Raw genomic sequence first — 21,647 nt, 5'->3', positions numbered from 1 at the left:
AGTGGGTCAGAAGTTGACTAAGTTGACTGTGCCTTTAAACAGCTTGGAACATTCCAGAAAATTATGTCATGGCTTTAGCAGCATTTGATAGGCTAAGTGTCATCATTTGAGTCAATTGGAGGTGTACCTGCAGATGTATTTCAAGGCCTACCTTCAAACTGCCTCTTTGCTTGACAACATGGGAAAATCAAAAGAAATCAGCCAAGACCTCTGAAAGAAAATTGTAGACCTCCACAAGTCTGATTCATCCTTGGGAGCAATTTCCAAACGCCTGAAGGTACCACGTTCATCTGTACAAACAATAGTACGCAAGTATAAACACGGGGACCACGCAGCCGTCATACCGCTAAGGAAGGAGACGCGTTGTCTCCTAGAGATGAACGTACTTTGGTGCGAAAAGTGCAAATCAATCCCAGAACAACAGCAAAGGACCTTGTGAAGATGCTGGAGGAAACGGGTACAAAAGTATCTAGATCCACAGTAAAACAAGTCCCATATCAACATAACCTGAAAGGCCGCTCAGCAAGGAAGAAGCCACTGCTCCAAAACCGCCATAAAAAAAAAGCCAGACTACGGTTTACAACTGCACATGGGGACAAAGATCGTACTTTTTGGAGAAATGTCCTCTGGTCTGATGAAACAAATATAGAACTGTTTGGCCATAATGACCATCGTTATGTTTGGAGGTTAAAAGGGGGAGGCTTGCAAGCCGAAGTACACCATCCCAACCGTGAAGCACGGGGGTGGCAGCATCATGTTGTGGGGGTGCTTTGCTGCATGAGGGACTGGTGCACTTCACAAAACAGATGGCATCATGAGGGAGGAAAATTATGTTGAATATATATATTGAAGCAACATCTCAAGACATCAGTCAGGAAGTTAAAGCTTGGTCGCAAATGGGTCTTCCAAATGGACAATGACCCCACGCATACTTCCAAAGTTGTGGCAAAATGGCTTAAGGACAACAAAGTCAAGGTATTGGAGTGGCCATCACAAAGCCCTGACCTTAATCTCATAGAAAAATGGGCCAAAATTCACTCAACTTATTGTGGGAAGCTTGTGGAAGGCTACCCAAAACGTTTGACCCAAGTTAAACAATTTAAAGGCAATGCTAACAAATACTAATTGTGTGTATGTAAAGTTCTGACCCACTGGGAATGTGATGAAATAAATCACTCTCTACTATTATTCTGACATTTCACATTCTTAAAATAAAGTGGTGATCCTAACTGACCTAAGACAGGGAATTGTTACTAGAATGAAATGTCAGGAATTGTGAAACTGAGTTTGAATGTATTTGGCTAAGGTATATGTAAACTTCCGACATCAACTGTATGTATGTATGTATGTATGTATGTATATTTATTCTACAGCACCCATGAGCCAGCCCAAGAGACAGAGGTCAGTTACAACCTGGGTCATGTTCAGTAGTAATGAAATGGAGGAATACGTTCCAAAACAGACAATAATCGAAACTATCTGAACTTGTCCAATAAGAAAAGCTTGTTTTCGTTTTCCGCTGAGAAACATTTTGCTACGGTGTTCCCTAATGAACATGACCCTGATGACAAATCTAGTGGCAGTGAAGAAATGTAGCTTGAATAACTTAAGAGGAAATATGTGCTGTGGTTTACTATTTGTAAAATAAAATAAACATTTGGTCACAAAAAAAGAAAAGGTGAATTGAAACTCACTTCAAAGAATTTGGAAACGGGTGGGACTAACTCCTGGAGGAACTGGATCTGCTCCTCGTTCATCACTGGAAAACAGCAAAAAGTCCACAACCGTTAGTTGTTCCAACATCTCTCCTTTACATAATAGCTAAGTGGCTGCATAACAACACATGTATGCATTGACAGCTAAACATGACTAGTCCATTCACCTGAGGGGAAGGGAAAGACCTGTGAGGGGTTGATCTGACCCTTGAACATGTTGACAGCAAAAGACTGGGACTCCTACAAGAGATATATGGAGTTATGTTGATTATCATCAACTGTCACAAAAAAGCAGGAAATGCATACTGTACTTTCTAACGCATTTCAGAGGGATCTAAGCGCAGCTCAGTCATAATTGTTGATCTTGAACTTTAAAACATGGAGACCCAAACAGTAGCCTCATCCAGTATGGACAAGTTCAGTAAAGCAGTACTTTATAGGGAGGAAGGTTGATCTAAAAACACAGGGGTGAATATGAGTGTTGTTATGACAAAAATAAGTCTTCCACTCATACCACGCTCTGTGCCTTCTTGGCAGTGGCTGCCTTGGTTGCTGTGGCGGTGCCAACAGCCTGTTTGTCCAGCACTGCCTGTAGAGAGACAAACACAAACAAGCAATGTCATACAGAGAGAAGAGGGAAGAGATTACCACCATAGAAATATAATCTCATTCTAATTCTACGGTTACAATATGTTAGAGAGATAGGGACTGAAAGAACTGAATTTCCGATGGATTATTGATAGGTAGGATGAGGATAATTGAATGGAGTGGTACAGTACTTTAGACAGGGGAAACAGGCAACAATAGCGAAGGGGTTTGTCAAAGCTACAGTAGAAGACCCTGCTCCTATACACAAGGATTAAATATGAAAGAAACAATAATATATTACTCTTAAGAATCTGAGTGTTCATTTAAAAACAAGGCAACATTAAACATGTCCCCCACGAATGGTGCCGCGCCCAGTCTTGGGGCAATTAGTCACAACACTTTAAGCTCAAAATGGGACAACATGCTTGATATATGTTCGGAATTTCAGTTGATTACTATAGTGCCACCCTTGGGCCTATCAGTGTAATTTTGTAAATTACAGATATCTATGGCAAGACGCATCATTCACCCAAGGCCAGTGGTGTCTGGGATATCGAGTGGGTTAGCAAGACTCATATCCCTGAACGTGTGCCAAATTTATGCCTCGAGTCAAAAAAATCAAGAGCTATAAACATGTGTCCATTATAGCACCACCGTGTGGTTGATATGAATGTTCTTGCACATGTCAAGTCTTGACAGTGTTTGGAACATGTGTACCACATTGTGTGACAAAACAAATATCCTTGACTGATTTATATATTTTAAGACTATGCCCATGTGACTGTTTATTGGTCAATAGCAGCCATGATGTTTTCAGTACTAGTCTATAAAATATTGCGTTGAGAGACAGTTGTCCATAGATGCCACATATCAAGTTTCATGCAGATCGGTCATTCGGTGCCAGAAGAGTAGCGTTTTAAGTGTTTTTCACAAAATTGTTAATGGCAGAAAATCCATCATGGCGGACCGTATGGGTCCATGAGGCAAATTTGTTCCTTGTGAGGAGAGGGACCTATTGTCAGATTCAAGACAACTGGGAACTCTGGGGGGGAAAAAAAACAAGCTCCTAGTGGGATTTTTTTTTTGAACCGTCATCCAACTCAAAATTCCAAGTCGGAAACTTGGGCATCTTTCTAGAGCTCTGACTTTCCGACCTGGAGATCACTGACGTCATGATTTGACCTCTTGTTTTCGAGTTCCCAGTTGAAGTGAAAGCACCATATGTACCGAATTTCATGACTTGTTATAGCGCCACCATCTGGCATACCAGTGATATTTTGTAAGTGCCAGATGTCTATGGCAAGACGCATCATTCACCCAAGTTGTCAAAATCAGGCCAGTGCTCTCAAATATCACGTGTGAGTAACGTACGAACAAACGGACAGACAGAAAGATCCCCAGTCAACTCCCCGATTCCATCGTGGGGCACAATAATAAACTGTAGAGAGAGGAATTTTATTTCAGAGGTGCCATTTTATTCACTCAGTCAACAAAAACAAATGTTCAACATGGCCTGAAATCGCTAATAAAACCTAGTGGTCAATCGTATTTCCACCATTCATTTTTCCTATAGGGGATTTTAGAAAGGCTTAAAATAAGGGCTGTGTTTTGTGTAGGTTCACCCTGTCGTGACGTTTTGATTAGGGTTGTTACGGTGACAGTATTACCGCCACACCGCTGGTCACGAGTCATGAAGGCAGTCTAATTCCATGTGACTGTTTAATCACAGTAATTAGGCTTTTCCAAGCTCTGATGCTGCTGATGGTCATTAGTAGCCTACCAAACTTGCTAACTGCCTGGTACTCAGCACTCTATTGTCCCTCTAATAACTCTGTCATCAATGCAAATGTTATCAAATCTAATCAAACACTTAATGAGAGCCCATGAGCTCCTGTTGCGCAACAGTTCTATAGGCTATGCAATTTCGTGAGAAAGTGTGATGTATTAAAAAGAGGATCCCATCAGCTTTCTATAGGCTTGGCCTACTATATTTATTTCTCAACTTTCCTAATATTAAGTACACTGCTTATCTTTACAACAGGAGTATAGACTACCTGGCTGGCATGAAAATGAACCATGGGAAAAACATGCTACATTCATTACTTAAGTGTAGAGATGACATGTATTTTTCAGCTGCCCCTGTTAAGACATGTGCATGATAATGGTCCATTCTAAATCAAAACTAATTTCACACATATATTATTTAGTGTATGTAAAGATTAAATCGAGAATAGTGTGATGGCAGACAACAATAGCCCATCACTTGTGAATGATGCCCAGCTTAAGGCAAAAAACAGCCCTTTGCCTTTTTTTGCAACTTTTTCAAATCATAGTATCACACCTCATGTAGCCCAGCCCATAGTCCTATATGTTTTGATAAGGTTTGTATCACACCTCATGTAGCCCAGCCCATAGTCCTATATGTTTTAATAAGGTTAGTATCACACCTCATGTAGCCCAGCCCATAGTCCTATATGTTTTGATAAGGTTTGTATCACAACTAGTAGCCAAATAACTTCTTAAAATTAAGCACATTAATCCGCTTTACAATGGGTGTAGAGCCTAACTGGCATACATACACAGAGCGTGAGTTTCAAGTTTCGGGACGATAATTTTCACCATAAGAACGCACCTTTATAATAAAAGCATTACATGCATAATCTCATTTGGGTCACTTTTGATAATGGTGTTTTCAAGCTAATGGGACATTCATGCTTCTAGCCTACTGCGGTGTGCGCATTGCTGCGCTTATAATGTGTAGAAATAGCCTAATAGTTTATCAACATTTTAAGCTAAACGTTCTGATCTGTTGCATCAGCCACATTGCGTAAAATAGTTTTTTGATGCTAGTGGTTGTATTAATTTGGGATCTATCGCATCCCACAACTATCCCAGACTATGTTTGGAATATTATTTATTGCACAGAATAGGTCAACTTTTGTACTATGGGGGATAGTAGATTTACATAGGCTAGCACTTTTGCTGTTCGTTAGGCCTACTCATCTTGTTGGCTGACGAAAAGTAAATGTGGACAGTTCTTCCAATATGCACCTTGGAATGGGATAAGGATGTGTGCAGTTGCGTCTCCGATATGTCAGTCTTCACACTTTCTCACTAGCCTGTGAGAAAGACCCAATCGTGTGACAGAGAACCATGTGAATGAGAGCTGCTTTGGCACGCAGCCAGAAGGGAATTATAATTATTATTATTTCAGCCCAAGGGCACAACGGCCACTGACCGCAAAAGGCATGGATTTTTTTTTTAGGGGGCATTACGGCCACACATATGCAGCTGGGGAAATTGAGGCATTATTAAGTGCTTGTCAAATTGTGAATGAGAGACTGATGAGTTGTGTACAGCCTGTGCAAAAAACTAAGTAGAGCTCATGCCTTTTAAGTGACTTTTTTCAAATCATCATTAGTCACATCATGCAGCCTTACAATGTATTAAAAATCAAAACATATAGCCCAACATATGTATGACAACTAAAGTTACATAACTCTAAATTAAGCATAAAGGAGGACCTGTTTCTTTGTTAACACTCAACACAGAATAGCCACATGTGCACACTCCCTCAAATTGTTTGGAGAAAATATCCTTTATGATAGCCACATTAGGGTTTTATTTTTGGGAGGTAAATACAGGAAAATATATTGATAAAAGTCACCTTGTCCGAGAGAGATTTACATGGTTATCAAAACTTCACGCCAGGGTAAGCCTACACCCAACAGCCCTTATTTTAAGTGTTTCTACAATCCCCTATGGGAAAAATGTATGGTGGAAAAACAATTGGAACCATTTCCCTGTTTGACCACTAGGTTTTATGGTTATTATGTACTCTATTGACATGGTCATTGGTCAGACACATGTACTGTGTGACCTGGCTATGTCCTGCTGTCTATCATTGAATGGAAATAGAACTCAGAACCACCTATAACCTACATTGGAGTCACGTGAGTCCACGGTGAACTTTCCCCCACTTCTCGATGCTATTACATATCCTGATGGATATGGTAGGTCCATATAGGTTACCTCCACTGGAAGCAATGTCATCCTTTTGTCAGTTACACTTTATTATCTAATTTGGATAACATTTTATTAATACAACATTATGACGCAGAATCGTTTGTTTCAACACATTACCTATGAGCTGTCAAGATGGCAACAAACGCTCCTGCTTAGAATAATCACTGTTACAATGTTTGATCATTGATACAATGTTTCCAATTGTACCAGGAAAACGAGTGCATGGCTGTGAGTTCTTTTTTATGACAGCGCCCTGTCCTTACATTGCCCCGTCCTTACATTGCCTACCTCCGCAGCCTGAGAAGAAGCATAGAGGCGGGCATTCTGCGTGGCGGCTGCTCCGATCTGCTGCTGAATCCTACACGAATAGAAATACGAATTGAAAATGATTGAATGTATAGAAATAAATCATTTTAAAGCTGTTTTGTCAGTGAGAACGTATTTACTTACCCGGAAAAGGCAGGGGAGATACGAAGTGCTGTGCACAAAGCAGGAGTCAAGCTCACTTTGCCCAAAAGCATATTGAACGACCGCCTTAACTATCTTCAGAATTAGGTTAAAGAGATCTGTATGATCTTGTGTCCCGAATAAGCGCTCCAAATGGACGACTTTGTCCTTCTGAGTCAAAACCTGTGGCTTAATTCAAGTATTCTACTGCCGTTGTGTAACCTAGAAAACGTTCCACTGAAGAAAATGGCCACAGCATAGAAAACAGGATTCTAGACACACCGGGTCTAGACAGCGCATACGGAAGACTTGTCTAGCTTCTTGAAATCTATGCACATGACACAGCGGAAATACGGAAGTGTAGGCTGCATAGCGTCATGAGGAGGAGCTCCGTAGACCCTTCGTGTCCAGAGGTAATTTAGCAATTCATTGTAGCTCTGTAGAGTTTCTATTTTATCTACTTTTCTCGAGCCAATTAGCTTGTTCCATTCCTGGATTACTCATTATACTAATACATTCCGATTTAAATCAACAAATGCGATAGTTTAAAAAAGGTTAAGGGGCATAGGCTGTGTTGGCAAAATCACTACATATCCCATCCAGTTGTCATAGTTCCAAGACCAGTCAGAAACGTCCAGCTACGCAAATGACTCCTGTGGATCTCAAAACTGAATTTGCATCCTGATTAACGCCTTGATCACACCGAAAGTGTGATGCGCTAAATGGTACACAGGGTCATCTGGATATGTGTGCAACAAAAATGTATCATTAACTTTCTGCTACCATTTCTGTCACGCCTTGATCACACCGATAGTACATTTGGGCAAAATAGAACACATCATCTGAATATGTGTACAACAAAAGTTCAACATTCACCGTCTGCTACAATTTCTCTCAAGCCGCACGCATACAGTTTGACGCATATGTTCGATAATTCCAACACATTCACCACACAGAACTTCCTCTGCAAAGCAATGCTGCAAGGCTAATGCCGCATTCCATTGGAAAGGAATGTCCTTCTGATGCACCAAAATACTGTTGGTGTGATCAAGGTATAAGCACCAATATAATCCTTGTTTTACCACACGACAGATAGACTGAACCAGTCATGACTATTCACCAAAACAATAAATAATTGTCAAGTTTCTTTCCAGCGAATTTTTAAGTTACATGGTTGTATAACTAGGAGTTTTGAAGTTGAGGGTGCAGTATTTATGAAGTGTGGCAATGTGGATGAAACTAGTTGTACTTTTTGTCTAATTAATATTTCCTATTACATGACAAGATAAAACACGAGAAAAGAGCCCTGCTGCCTCTTTTATTTTATTTGAATCTGAAATCAAACAACATAAATTATTTTGTTTTTTGTTTTTATTGTCTAAGGAAATATTACATAATGAGAATTTGAATAATGATTTGATTATTCAAATGTTGTGTTTTTAATTATCGGTTCTGTTTTTTTTACCTTTATTTAACTAGGCAAGTCAGTTAAGAACACATTCTTATTTCAATGACGGCCTAAGAACAGTGGGTTAACTGCTTTGTTCAGGGGCAGAACGACAGATTTGTACCTTGTCAGCTCGGGGATTCGATCTTGCAACCTTTTGGTTACTAGTCCAACGCTCTAACCACTAGGCTACGCTGGTTGAAGGCGTACTCTACGTTTTGACCAATTAATTGTCGTGGCTTCCTGACAACACAGAACATGATAAATGGGTTGTTTTCATGTTTTTGATCTGTATATTGTAACATTTTTTTTTGGTTCATTTATGTTTTGAAGTTGGACTTTAGCGCGTATCTGCCCAAAGATATGCGTGTGAACAATAGGGATGTGCAGTTCGCGAATGACTCGTTCTTTTTGAACCACTAATTTTACTGACTCGAGTCATTATTCTTTTTTTCTGAGTGACTGGTTCATTTTAGTCACTAATTCCTTTGACCTTCTTGCTGGCTGGAATGAATTCTACAGCAGGATTAAAGCCCATTTATGCTTGATCCGAACATGGTGGTCCAGAGGCTCTGTGTGGAGGGTCTCACTCATGTGCGGAGCCTCCGAGGCTTGCGAAGGCCAAATCGAGCTCAGTACGGTGATGCCATGAGCCTCCCAAATGTTGTAACAATGTGGAGGGCTCCACATATCTCCGGTTAGCTCCGTATTGACATGATTGGTTGACAGTAGGTGGGGGCGGTACATCCTGTATAAAAACAAATTTGCTTCCTTGACAACAAACATGGAGAACTTTACCAAAAGGCTATCAGAACAAGTTCACAAAAAATACATCTGAAGTTGTGTGGAAAAAGGACTGGGGGTGAAATATACTTCTCCCATGGGCAACGAAACTCAAAAGAGGTGATGATATTCATTAATAATAATTTTGATCCGAATGTGCAAATTGTCTTAAGAGATCCACAAGGTAGATGTGGTAGAGGTAGAGGTAGACTATAAACAGATTTGGCTCATTAATCTATATGGTCCAAATAATGATGGTCCATGCTTCTTTGAAAATACATATAATAATTTATCAAACCTACAAGCAATACAAGACTCTATTATTATGGTGGAAGATTATAATATGGTTTTAAATACCTCAATGGACCGTAAAGGAAATCACACTATCACCCTCATGTACTTAAGGAGATCATGAATATCGTGGATATATTGGAACTAGTGGATATATGGAGGCTTCAATATCCTGACCAAGTGAGATATACATGGAGGAGGCTTAATCAACCTTGTCGTCTACTTTCTTATGTCATTGGAAATGTAATCAAAGCCTATTGGATGATAACTTGTTTTTAACTAGGACAGAAGACTTTATAACTTATTTTTTTCCGACATAACATGCAGTACCAGTCAAAAGTTTGGACACACCTACTTTTTCAAGGGTTTTTCATTATTTTTTACTATTTTCTTCATTGTAGAATAATAGTGCAAACATCAAAACTATGAAATAACACACATGGAATCATGTAGTAACCAAAAAAAGGGTTAAACAAATCAAAACATATTTTATATTTGAGATTCTTCAAAGTAGCCATCCTTTGCCTTGATGACACCTTTGCACACTCTCGGCATTCTCTCAACCAGCTTCATGAGGTAGTCACCTGGAATGCATTTCAATTAACAGGTGGTGTCTTGTTAAAAGTTAATTTGTGGAATTTCTTTCCCTCTTACTGCCATTGAGTCAATCAGTTGTGTTGTGACATGGTAGGGGTGGTATACTGAAGACAGCCCTAGATGGTAAAAGACCAAGTCCATATTATGGCAAGGACAGCTCAAATAAGCAAAGGGAAACGACATGAAGGTCAGTCAATCCAGAAAATGTCAAGTACTTTGAACGTTTCTTCAAGTGCAGTCGCAAAAACCATCAAGTGCTATGATGAAACTGGCTCTCATGAGGACCACCACAGGAAAGGAAGACCCAGAGTTACCTCTGCTGCAGAGGATACGTTCATTAGAGTTACCAGCCTCAGAAATTGCAGCCCAAATAAATGCTTCACAGAGTTCAAGTAACAGACACATCACAACATCAACTGTTCAGAGGAGACTGTGTGAATCAGGCCTTCATGGTTGAATTCCTGCAAAGAAACCACTACTAAAGGACATCAATAAGAAGAAGAGACTTGCTTGAGCCAAGAAACACGAGCAATGGACATTAGACCAGTGGAAATCTGTCCTTTGGTGTGATGAGTCCAAATTTGAGATTTGTGGTTCCAACTGCCGTCTCTTTGTAAGGTGTGAGGGTGCTTTGCTGGTAACACTGTCAGTGATTTATTTAGACTTCAAGGCACACTTAACTAGCATTGCTACCACAGCATTCTGCAGCGATACGCCATCCCATCTGGTTTGCGCTTATTGGGACTATCGTTTGTTTTTCAACAGGACAATGACCCAACATACCTCCAGGCTGTGTAAGGGCTATTTGACCAAGAAGGAGAGTGATGGAGTGCTGCATCAGATGACCTGGCCTCCACAATCACCCGACCTCAACCCAATTGAGATGGTTTGGGATGAGTTGGACCGCAGAGTGAAGGAAAAGCAGCCAACAAGTGCGCAGCATATGTGGGAACTCCTTCAAGACTGTTGGAAAATCATTCCATGTGAAGCTGGTAGAGGGAATGCCAAGAGTGTGCAAAGCTGTCATCAAGGCAAAGGGTGGCTACTTTGAAGAATCTGAAATATATTTGGATTTGTTTAACGCTTTTTTGGTTACATCAAATTTATTTATAAAGCCCTTCTTACATCAGCTGATATCTCAAAGTGCTGTACAGAAACCCAGCCTAAAACCCCAAACAGCAAGCAATGCAGGTGTAGAAGCGCGTTACTACATGATTCCATATGTGTTATTTCATAGTATTGATGTTGTCACTATTATTCTACAATGTAGAAAATAGTAAAAAAAAGAAAAACCCTTGAATGAGTAGTTGTGTCCAAACTTTTGACTGGTACTGTAGGTACAGCAGATCCCCTTATTGTATGGGACACTTTTAAATGTGCCTTTAGAAGTCTTAACTATTAAAATCGTATCCAACAATAATATCAAGGGGCTAGAAATGCAGGGCTTAAATGCGAAGGTGTAACGTATATGCTAGGAGTCAGGTTCAGAAGGTGAGTTTAATAATGAGCATAAGCCGATTAAAAACAGGAAAAACGTACTGAACGTGAACAAAACCAATACTGCCTGAATACTGAGGGCTAAATAAAGGGGAAATAGTCAAGGTAAGGATGAAGTCCAGGTGTGCGTAATGATGGTTGCCAGGTATGCGTAAATGTGGGTTGACAGGACCGGTGGTTAGTAGAGCAGCGACGTTGAGCGGAGGATCTAGATACGTTTTCTAACCTCTCTGGATTACAACCAAATTATGATCAGTGTACTATATTACGTATTGGATCACTAAAAATAGAACTTTTACATTACTGTGTAGTTTACCAATAAAATGGTCTGGTGGTGATGTGGATATACTCGGTATACATATCCCGAAATAAATAAATGATCTCACTCCAATACATTTTTATAGAAAGTTAGCAAAAATAGATAAGATCTTGCTAACATGGAAAGGTAAATACCTGTCTATTTGTGGAAAATCACTCTGATTAACTCTTTAGTCATATCCCAGTTGACCTATTTTCTTTACCTAGCGACCTGTTTTTTAAATTATATGAGCAAAAAATATATTTTATTTGGAATGGCAATCCAAACAAAATTTAAACTGGCCTATTTATATAATGAATATGAATTCAGAGGGCAGAAATGAAATATTAAAGCATTAGACCTCTCACTAAAGGCTTCAGTCATACAAAAGGTAAATCTGAGCTGGTTATCTAGCAGATTAGTCAGAATGTTCAAGAATGGCCCTTTTCCCATTATTCAGATGACCACCTCTCACTTTCGGTTATTTGAAAATGAAATCATCTCCAAAGTATAGCTATTATTAAAACAAGCCACAGAAAGTTGGTTGCAATTTTAGTTTAATCCACCAGAAAAGACAGAACAAATAATACAACATATTATGGTTAAACTCAAATATACTAATTGATAAAAAATATTTATTTTGGGGAATACATTTTTTAAAATTATATAAACTTTGTAAATTATATGATAAATAGGACTGGTGGAGTTGTCACACATGCAGGTAATAAAAATATGGAGATATCTGCTCTACCCAAAATTGCAGCATTAACCGCAAAAATGGAAGAGGCGAGTGGAATCAAATCTTATTTTATTTGTCACGTGCCGAATACAACAGGTGTAGACATAACAGTGAAATGCTTACTTTACAAGCCCTTAACCAACAATGCAGTTAAAAAAAATGTGTTAAGAAAAAAATAACAGTAGCAAGGCTATATACAGGGGGTACTGGTACAGAGTCAATGTGCGGGCGCACATGTTGGTCGAGGTAATGGAGGTAATATGTACATGTAGATTGAGTTAAAGTGACTATGCATAGATAATAAACAGAGAGCAGCAGCAGCAGTGTAAAAGAGGGGGGAGCGGGCAATGCAAACAGTCTGGGTAGCCACCTGTTTAGCTATTCAGGAGTCTTATGAAGGGGGGAAAAGTAAGGAACTTGTCTGTCGGCCCTACTTTAAAGACCAAAACTGGTTAAATAAAAAAGTATACCAGTTTCATTTTTTTGTTGTACTTTTAACCCCTTTTTCTCCCCATTTTCGTGATATCCAATTGGTAGTTACAGTCTTGTCCCATCGCTGCAACTCCCCTGCCAAGCTGCACTGCTTCTTGACACTGCTCTCGTAACCAGGAAGCCAGCCGCACTGTACAACTGGCGACCGAAGTCAGTGTGCATGCGCCCGGCCGGCTGTCTGCAAGAAGCCGTACATATGAAACAGCCTACAAGGCAGCATCCTGACTTATCAGCCTCGGAGGCTGCTATTGAATCTGATCAGCCTGCCAGGAATGGAGCTCACCCACAGTAAATGTAAATATTATCCACAAAACATGAAGTGCCCCTTGCAATTATACATATATCAGTTCTGCTCGATAATAACCAGCATAGATAACAAGCTAGCTTGCTAGCTAACAAGACTACCTAGCTAGCTCACAAGACTAGCCAAGTTGGCTGGGTTGTTCCTTGCATGCAATGGGCTATGGTCTTGGGAGTGGCACACAGTCTGGGAGACAGGTTGCCTGTCAGGCATCGTTCAGGGCTTAAATGCCCTACATTGCGAACAAACAACAGCCACATGATGATGTGGTTATCCTGCACCTGAACAAATGAATGGATGATTTGTGGTACTTCTGCTTATCTTGTGTTCGACAAAACAACTTTTATGTAGTGATCATAAGATAAATTAGTCGTGATCGACATAACGAGGGAAATACACTGAAAAAAAGTAACGCAACATGCAACAATTTCTAATAGTTACCCGAGTTACAGTTCATGTAAGGAAATCAGTCAATTTATATAAATTCATTAGGCCCTAATCTATGGATTTCACCTGACCAGGACTACCGATATGTATCAGTTGTCTGCCATCTGCCCGGTACAGTTGAAACTGGGATTCATCTGTGAAGAGCACACTTCTCCAGTGTGTTAATGACCATAGAAGGTGAGCATTTTCCCACAGAAGTCTTTTACAACGCCGAACTGCAGTCAATTCAAGACGCAGGTGAGGTCAACGAGCATGCAGATGAGCTTCCCTGAGACGGTTTATGACAGTTTGTGATAGAAATAAGCTTTTTGTACTGATGGAAAACATCTAGGATATTTTATTTCAGCTCATGAAACATGGGACTAACACTTTACATGTTGCGTTTATAGATTTGTTCAGTGTATATTTTGTTATTAACATGTCCTCTCTGGAATTCCGTAGAAACTAATATATCAGATGACAAATATTTGAGAGTGAATCGATATAAAATTCCCAAATCAGCTGTAACTATCATTTGAAAGACAATGCTTAAAATGTTTGAGTGAACCTGAATCTAGTTAATCAATAGTGAAGTTGCCAGAGAGGAAGAGGCAAAGCGAGAGGGATAACTGGGCCCAAAATCTGTCTTCTCCAGCAGGTGGTTTTTTCTCTCACCAAGCAAGGAGTTTTTGTATGTCAATGAGTGTCGAATTTGGTCAACAAAAAATGTAATGGCTTATTTGATCAAATAGAAGCTTTGTTATGCTTAAGTTTTTACGAGTGTACTGATACTTTTGGTCATAGGAGTCAATCACCACCTTCCGGAGACACCTGAAACCCCACCTCTTCAAGGAATACCTGGGATAGGATAAAGTAATCCTTCTAACCCCCCCCTTAAAAGATTTAGATGCACTATTGTAAAGTGGTTGTTCCACTGGATATTATAAGGTGAATGCACCAATTTGTAAGTCGCTCTGGATAAGAGCGTCTGCTAAATGACTTAAATGTAAATGTAAATGTCATGTTAGTGTATGTGGACACCTGCTCAAACAGCTTATTCCAAAATCATGGGCATTAATATGGAGTTGGTTCCCCCTTTGCTGCTTATAACAGCCTCCACTCTTCTGGGAAGGCTTTCCGCTAGATGTTGGAACATTGCTGCAGGAACTTGCTTCCTTCCATTCAGCCACGACTATTAGTCAGGTCGGGCACTGATGTTTGGTGATTAGGCCTGGCTTGCAGTTTGCGTTACAATTAATACCAAAGGTTTTCGATGTGTTTGAGGTCAGGGCTCTGTGCAGGCCAGTCAAGTTCTTCCACACCGATCTCGACAAACCATTTCTGTATGGACCTTGCATTGTTCATGGGGGCATTGTCAAGCTGAAAGAGCCTTCCCCAAAATGTTGCCACAAAGTTGGAAGCACAAAATTGTCTAGAATATCATTGTATGTTGTGGCATTAAGATTTCCCTCCACACACAGAGACGCATACAAACCTCTCCCTCCTTTTGCCAAATTTGACCAGAATTCTATCCTCCTGATTCCTGCTTACAAGCAAAAACTAAAGCAGGAAGTACCAGTGACTCGCTCAATACGGAAGTGGGCAGATGACACGGATGCTACAGGACTGGGGCCAAGCTTCCTGCCATCCAGGACCTCTATACCAGGTGATGTCTGAGGAAGGCCCTAAAAATTGCCAAAGACTCCAGCCACCCAAGTCAGAGATTGTTCTCTCTGCTACCGCACGGAAAGCGGTAACTGAGCGCCAAATCGAGGTTCAAAAGACTTAATATCTTCTTTGGCAATATCTTCTACCCCCAAGCCATAAGACTCCTGAACAATGAATCAATGGCCACCCCTGGTTGTTTTTACACCGCTGCTACTCACTGTTTATGATCTATACATTGTAACCTTTTACGTCGACTAACCTGTACCCCTGCACATTGACTCTGTACCCGTACCCCTTGTATATAACCTCATTAATGTAATTTTCATTGTTACTTATTTAATTCCATTTAGTAAATATTTTCTTGACTATTTCTTCAACTGCATTGTTGGTTAAGGGCTTGTAAGTAAGCATTTCACGGTAAGGTCTACACCGGTTGTATTCGCCACATGTGACAAATACATTTGATTTGGGCCTGGCTCCCAAGTGGATGGACCTATGCCCTCCCAGGCCCACTCATGGCTGCGCCCCTGCCCTGTCATGTGAAATCCATAGAGTTGGACCCAATTTATTTAGTTCAATTGACTGATTTCCTTACATGAACTACAACTGAGCAAAATCTTAAACTTGTTGCATGTTGTATTTATATTTTTGTTCAGTATATAACCATGTTATTTTATTCAAGGACAGCGTCTAAAGCCAAATTAGGCTTCTTCTAAAAACAATTCTCAAACATTTTTTTGCCACCATCATTGAAGTTCAGTTATAAAATACAATTAATGCTTATACACAAAATTGTTATCTAAAAATAAAGGGGAAAACACTTTAAATTTGGTAGAGTTGTATTTAAACTGTAATACAATTGCAATTTCCCCCTTACTAGCGCAGACTTTGCTACTTTGAGGAAAAATGTACTTATTATGACTGATATGTGGTTGTTCCACCTAGCTATCTTAAGATGAATGCACTAAGTCTCTCTGGATAAGAGTGTCTGCTAAATGACTAAAATGTACAAATGTAAAAGTGACAAACAAGCAAATATGACAATGCATTACTGACTGTGCCATACTAAGAAACATAACTATTCTCTTCATCAAGCACCTTTAATACAATTATATAAATGTATACATAAAAAAAGGTGTATGTCACTCAGTTAAAAAACAAAATGTGGGTAGGAGTGTGAGATCAGAGCTATATCAACTATTTTGTATTTGTTTATTTTTCATTTTTTGTAGCCTGGTTAAACCAGACTGAATGCAGCACTCAAAACAATGGTGAGAGCATAGCATTCAGTCTGGTTTAACCAGGCTACATTATTTTACCCTCACCAACTGCTATCCCAAATACTTCAGTCTGTCGGTCTGTACCAGCTTCCATCTCCCAGTCATCCACCCAGTGCTTGAAGTGAACTGAAATAGGTGCCGGTACAGTAGTCATTTTGGGTGCCAGTACTCATCATATATTTAAGCCAAGATAAGAGTGGCCAGTACTAAAGCAGTACAGTATTTGAGGGGCCTGTAATCAGTACCTGTGTGTACCGGCCCAATTCACACACTGCATCAAGCTGACTGACCAGTAAGGCGCAAATCACAACAGTATCAGGGGGCTCAACAGTTACCGCAGAGGACAGGAGGCCTCCACAATACCTGGGCCCTTATTCATAAATCATATCAGAGTCTTGTCAAATCATAATGAATACAGTTATATGGACAGGGGCACCTGATCCGAGATCAGCCTACCTACTTGCTTTGTGAATACAGGCCCTGAGCGTGAGTGCATGTAAACACAAACCCAACAGAACTTCTCATAAAAACATCCCTACTGCTGTATGTCAGTAGATCAAATGGGAATGCATGAATTCATCCATTTCAATTAACAGATAAATGATGTACACTTTTTCTCCAGCTGGTAGTGTTTTAGTACCATATTCCAAGAACACCACAACAATTAACCTCCTAAGTAGGAGGTTCTAAAACATGATCACAGCTATGTGACAGTGGTCATAATGGCGTGGCACATTGAATTATGTACAATTACTTGAAGTGAAATTTATTCTGTTTTCATATTGTACAAATTGACGTAATGACCTATGTTCCTGTCTGAACAACAGAGAAATATAGGTTATTCCTATTACCCTTGATGAAACTCAATTTAAGGTTTTTATTAGCTGAATCCTGAGCTGACAGGAATTACTTATCTTTGCTTCCTCTAGATGTTTACCAGCTTGTAAGATAAGGTAGAGATCTAGAGGTAACTGATTCCTGTCAGATGAGGAGACACCTAATAAAACCTTGGTTAACCAATGACATCACAAAGAAAGAGAATGGTCTGGGCTGGGTTTAGGCTCTTAAAGCTTTCCAAGAGTTCAAGTGAATCAAAGCAACTTGTGAATGTTGCTGGTACCGCTCTGTTGCCTTATGCTGCAGCGTGCATCCTTCTGATTCTGGACACCAACTTCCCTATATACAGCCTCTGGGTCAGTCCCAGAGGGCACTACTTTTGACCAGGGCTCATTGGACTCAGGTCAAAAGTAGTGCACTATGTAGGGAATTAGGTGCCATTTGGGACTCAGCCCTCTGTAGTGTCTCCACTCCTACATGACGTCCACAAAGAACTCACTGGGATTTCCCATGGCAAGGTGGAAGGACTGGCGCGAGGCGGTGAGCTCTGGGGGCACAGAACCCAGGTCACGGGTTGGGGGTGCCCCTGGAGGTCCCCCGGGGGTGGTGCCAGGGGGCAGGCCCGACATCAAGGGCCCTGTCTGCCCCACGCCCTGGAGGGTGTGTGGGTGCACGTGAGGGTGCTGGGGGACCATCATAAGCATCATGGGGTTGTATGAAAGGGGGATGCCCTGTGGGAATTGGAGGTGTGGAGGGGGTGCACGGTGGTGTGAGCGCTGGCTGACGTGGCTATAGTGGCTGTGTTCACTGGGGGTGGCCGAGCCTCCGTGTTCCCCCCTCCTCAGGCTGCTCCGTACAGAATACTCTGATTCGCTGCCGCTTCCTGAGCGAGAGTCCCTGCCTCCGTCTACCGGTGACTTCTCATCCCGGCCGCTAGTACTGCCCACCCCTCCTCCGCCTTTCCCTCCCCTCCGTCTCTCTCCCTCGCTCCGGGTGGAGCCACTGCTCCGGCTCCCTGGGGGAGAGAAGACAGGACGATGTGAAAACAGGCACCCCAGAAAAGCTGAGTACATTCTAAAATCAATGTCTAACCAGAATCATACAGAGGCTATCTATAGCTCTGATTCAAACTAGACATTTTTTAACCCTTGCATAACCCTACAATCTTCAAGTTTCTGAGTATGGCCTGTCAGGAAAACACTTTAACAACTATAACTCTGAAATCTTTTATTATTCATCCATAACACATGTATTACACTGAACAAAAATATAAACACAACATGTAAAGTGTTGGTCCCATGTTTCATGAGCTGAAATAAAATATCAAATACAGTTTCCATATGCACAAAAATATTATTTCTCTCAAATTGAGCACAAATTTGTTTACATCCCTGTTAGTAAGCATTTCTCCTTTACCAAGATAATCCATCCACCTGACAGGTGTGGTTTATCCAGAAGCTGATTAAACAGCATGATCATTACACAGGTGCACCTTGTACTGGGGACAAAAGGCCACTAAAATGTGCAGTTTTGTCACAACAACACAATGCCATGGATGTCTCAAGTTGAGGGAGCGTGCAACTGGCATGCTGACTGAAGGAATGTCCACCAGAGCTGTTGCCAGATAATTGGATGTTTATTTCTCTACCATAAGCCACATTGTTTTAGAGAATTTTACAGTACGTCCAACAGGCCTCACAACCGCAGACCATGTGTATGGCACCGTGTGGGAGAGAGGTTTGCTGATGTCAACGTTATGTGGGGATATGGTATGGGCAGGTATAAGCTACGGACAACGAACACAATTGCATTTTATCAATGGCAATTTGAATGCACAGAGGCCTATTGTTGTGATATTCATCCACTCATCACCTCATGTTTCAGCACGATAATGCAAGGCCCCATGCCGCAAGGATCTGTACACAATTCCTGGAAGCTGAAAATGTCCCAGTTCTTTCATCCACTGCATTCTCAACAGACATGTCACCCATTGAGCATGTTTGGGATGCTCTGGATCGATGTGTACAACAGCGTGTTCCAGTTCCCGCCTATGTCCAGCAACTTTGCACAGCCATTGAAGAGCAGTGGGACAACATTCCTCAGGCCTCAATCAACAGCCTGATCAACTCTATGTGAAGGAGATGTGTCGTGCTGAATGAGGCAAATGGTGGTCACACCAGATACTGACTGGTTTTCTGATCCACGCTCCTACATTTTTTAAAAAGGTATCCGTGTCCAACAGATGCATATCTGTATTCCCAGTCATGTGAAATCCATAGATTATGGCTTAATTAATTTACTTACCGTAATTTCCGGACTATAAGCCGCAACTTTTTTCCCACGCTTTGAACCTCGCTGCTTAAACAATGACGCGGCTAATATATGGATTTTTCCCGCTTTCAAAAAATAAAAACATTCTTTGACGTGCTCAGTTTTTTGGCGGCATGAAGCTTTCATTAGACCAATGAAATTGCCGAACGGGTTAAGGTCAAACAACTTTTTTGTTTACTGTTTAGATTAAATCGAGCGCGCTCATCATTCTGATTACGGTAGTCATTTTGTCACCCTCATCATGGCAAAGACACGGAGAAATGCATATGATGCAGCTTTCAAGTTGAAGGCGATTGATCTGGCTGTTGGAAAAGGAAATAGAGCTGCTGCACGGGAGCTTGGTCTGGAGCAATGACTTTCTTGGTAGGCTACTGTTTACTGCTAATTTTAAATGTTTTGTTACAAGCCGTGTTTCGTCAAAGCTTATTTATTTTTGTTACAAGCCGTGTATCGTTAAAGCCTGTGTAAAGTTCATTTGTTTCAATGTACCGGTAGGCACCTGCGGCTTAGACATGTGCGGCTTATTTATGTTCAAAATAATATATATTTTTTAAATTCAGTGGGTGCGGCTTATATTCAGGTGCGCTTAATAGTCCGGAAATTACGGTATATGAACTGTAACTCAGTAAAATCTTTGAAATTATTGCATGTTACATATATTTTTGTTCAGTATACATACACACCACCCCACCCCCTCCCTCTGTCCCTCCAGTCTCACCCTCGCTATGCTGGCTCCCCGTGCTGCCTGGCGCGTAGCTGTAGCTGGAAAGCTCATGGTAGGGGGGCGGCTGGCTGGAGTAGGGGTTGGAAGTGTACTGGTAGGAGGGGAACGTGTGCATCAGGGGCCAGGGTGTGGCCCCCGGGAGGGGCAGGGGGGCCAGGGTGTCCTGGTCTGAGGCCCCACTAGAACCGTCGTTGTCATTCAGGGAGAGGTTTGCCATGTCTGGGAGAGGAAGAGAGAATAGAGTAACGGTACAGTTATAATCAGTGATGTAGGATGCATCATTTGACCTTCAATTTCAATACATAGGACATTTTATCAGAGCTCTCACAAAATAAAACAGCAAAAAGTTCATGGCAAATATACATATTCACAGCAAACAGCAACGAAACTGTAAAGCTAATGTAGCACAGCAGGCACGGCAACATCTTAAGGCTCGAGGGCCACATCGGGATTTCGGAATTCAAAGGAGTGCCGCACAGATTGACAATTTTATTTATCCAAAATAATCATAATACAGGGATGGCCACCTGTTGCCCATCTCTGTAGTACAGTACAACAGGCCTATGGGCAATTAGCCACAAAGGCTTGTGCTGTTTTACTCACAGTTCTCACAGTCGCTGAAGTCACCGAAGATGTAGTAGCATTGCTCTGAGAAGGTGATCTTGTTGACCGTGTGGCGGATGAAGCCAGCTTTCAGTAGGTTACTGGCATATTTCCTGGCTTCACGACGGTCCTGGAAGCCCTCAATGTGTTGGTAGAGCCACTCCACCACATCAGAACCTGCCAATCAATCATCCATTAGAACCCCACACTAGAACCCCCCGATGTGTTGGTAGAGCCACTCCACCAAATCTGAACCTGCCAATCAATCATCCGTTAGAACCCCACACTAGAATCCCTCTGTGTTGGTAGAGGCACTCGACCACATCAGAACCTTCCAATCATCCATTAGAACCCCACACTAGAATCCCTCGATGTGTTGGTAGAGCCACTCCACCACATCAGAACCTGCCAATCAATCATCCATTAGAACCCCACACTAGAACCTCCCGATGTGTTGGTAGAGGCACTCCACCAAATCTGAACCTGCCAATCAATCATCCGTTAGAACCCCACACTAGAACCCCCCGTGGGTTGGTAAAGCCACTCCACATCAGGAG

At 41.3% G+C, this 21,647-nt stretch overlaps 2 protein-coding genes across 4 annotated transcripts in view; both read right to left on the bottom strand.

Annotated features, from left to right (window-relative positions):
- The window catches only part of LOC106602820 (acyl-CoA dehydrogenase very long chain), a 40,658-nt gene extending 33,343 nt beyond the window's left edge, over window positions 1–7,315 (bottom strand). The window contains exons 1-5 of one of the 2 annotated variants that reach the window (XM_014195713.3): window positions 6,780–7,315; window positions 6,609–6,687; window positions 2,230–2,304; window positions 1,883–1,955; window positions 1,695–1,759 (exon numbers count right to left, since the gene is read on the bottom strand). In XM_014195713.3, coding sequence (XP_014051188.1) covers window positions 1,695–1,759; window positions 1,883–1,955; window positions 2,230–2,304; window positions 6,609–6,687; window positions 6,780–6,850 — 363 coding nt within the window. In that variant the 5' untranslated portion in view covers window positions 6,851–7,315. The remainder of the gene's footprint in view (window positions 1–1,694; window positions 1,760–1,882; window positions 1,956–2,229; window positions 2,305–6,608; window positions 6,688–6,779) is intronic. The other variant, XM_014195714.3, reaches the window with a different exon arrangement.
- An 8,821-nt stretch (window positions 7,316–16,136) lies between these two features.
- LOC106602818 (segment polarity protein dishevelled homolog DVL-2) overlaps window positions 16,137–21,647 on the bottom strand; it is a 34,461-nt gene continuing 28,950 nt past the window's right edge. For both annotated transcript variants that reach the window (XM_014195710.3, XM_014195709.3), the window contains exons 13-15: window positions 21,091–21,267; window positions 20,482–20,706; window positions 16,137–18,447 (exon numbers count right to left, since the gene is read on the bottom strand). In XM_014195710.3, the coding sequence (XP_014051185.1) occupies window positions 17,906–18,447; window positions 20,482–20,706; window positions 21,091–21,267 (944 nt within the window). In that variant the 3' untranslated portion in view covers window positions 16,137–17,905. The remainder of the gene's footprint in view (window positions 18,448–20,481; window positions 20,707–21,090; window positions 21,268–21,647) is intronic.

This window comes from Salmo salar, chromosome 04, assembly GCF_965601325.2.
Source record: "Salmo salar chromosome 04, fSalSal1, whole genome shotgun sequence".
NCBI classification, from domain to species: Eukaryota; Metazoa; Chordata; class Actinopteri; order Salmoniformes; family Salmonidae; genus Salmo; species Salmo salar.
Note: the sequence above shows the minus strand (reverse complement) of the source record. Positions and strands in the feature narration are given on the sequence as shown.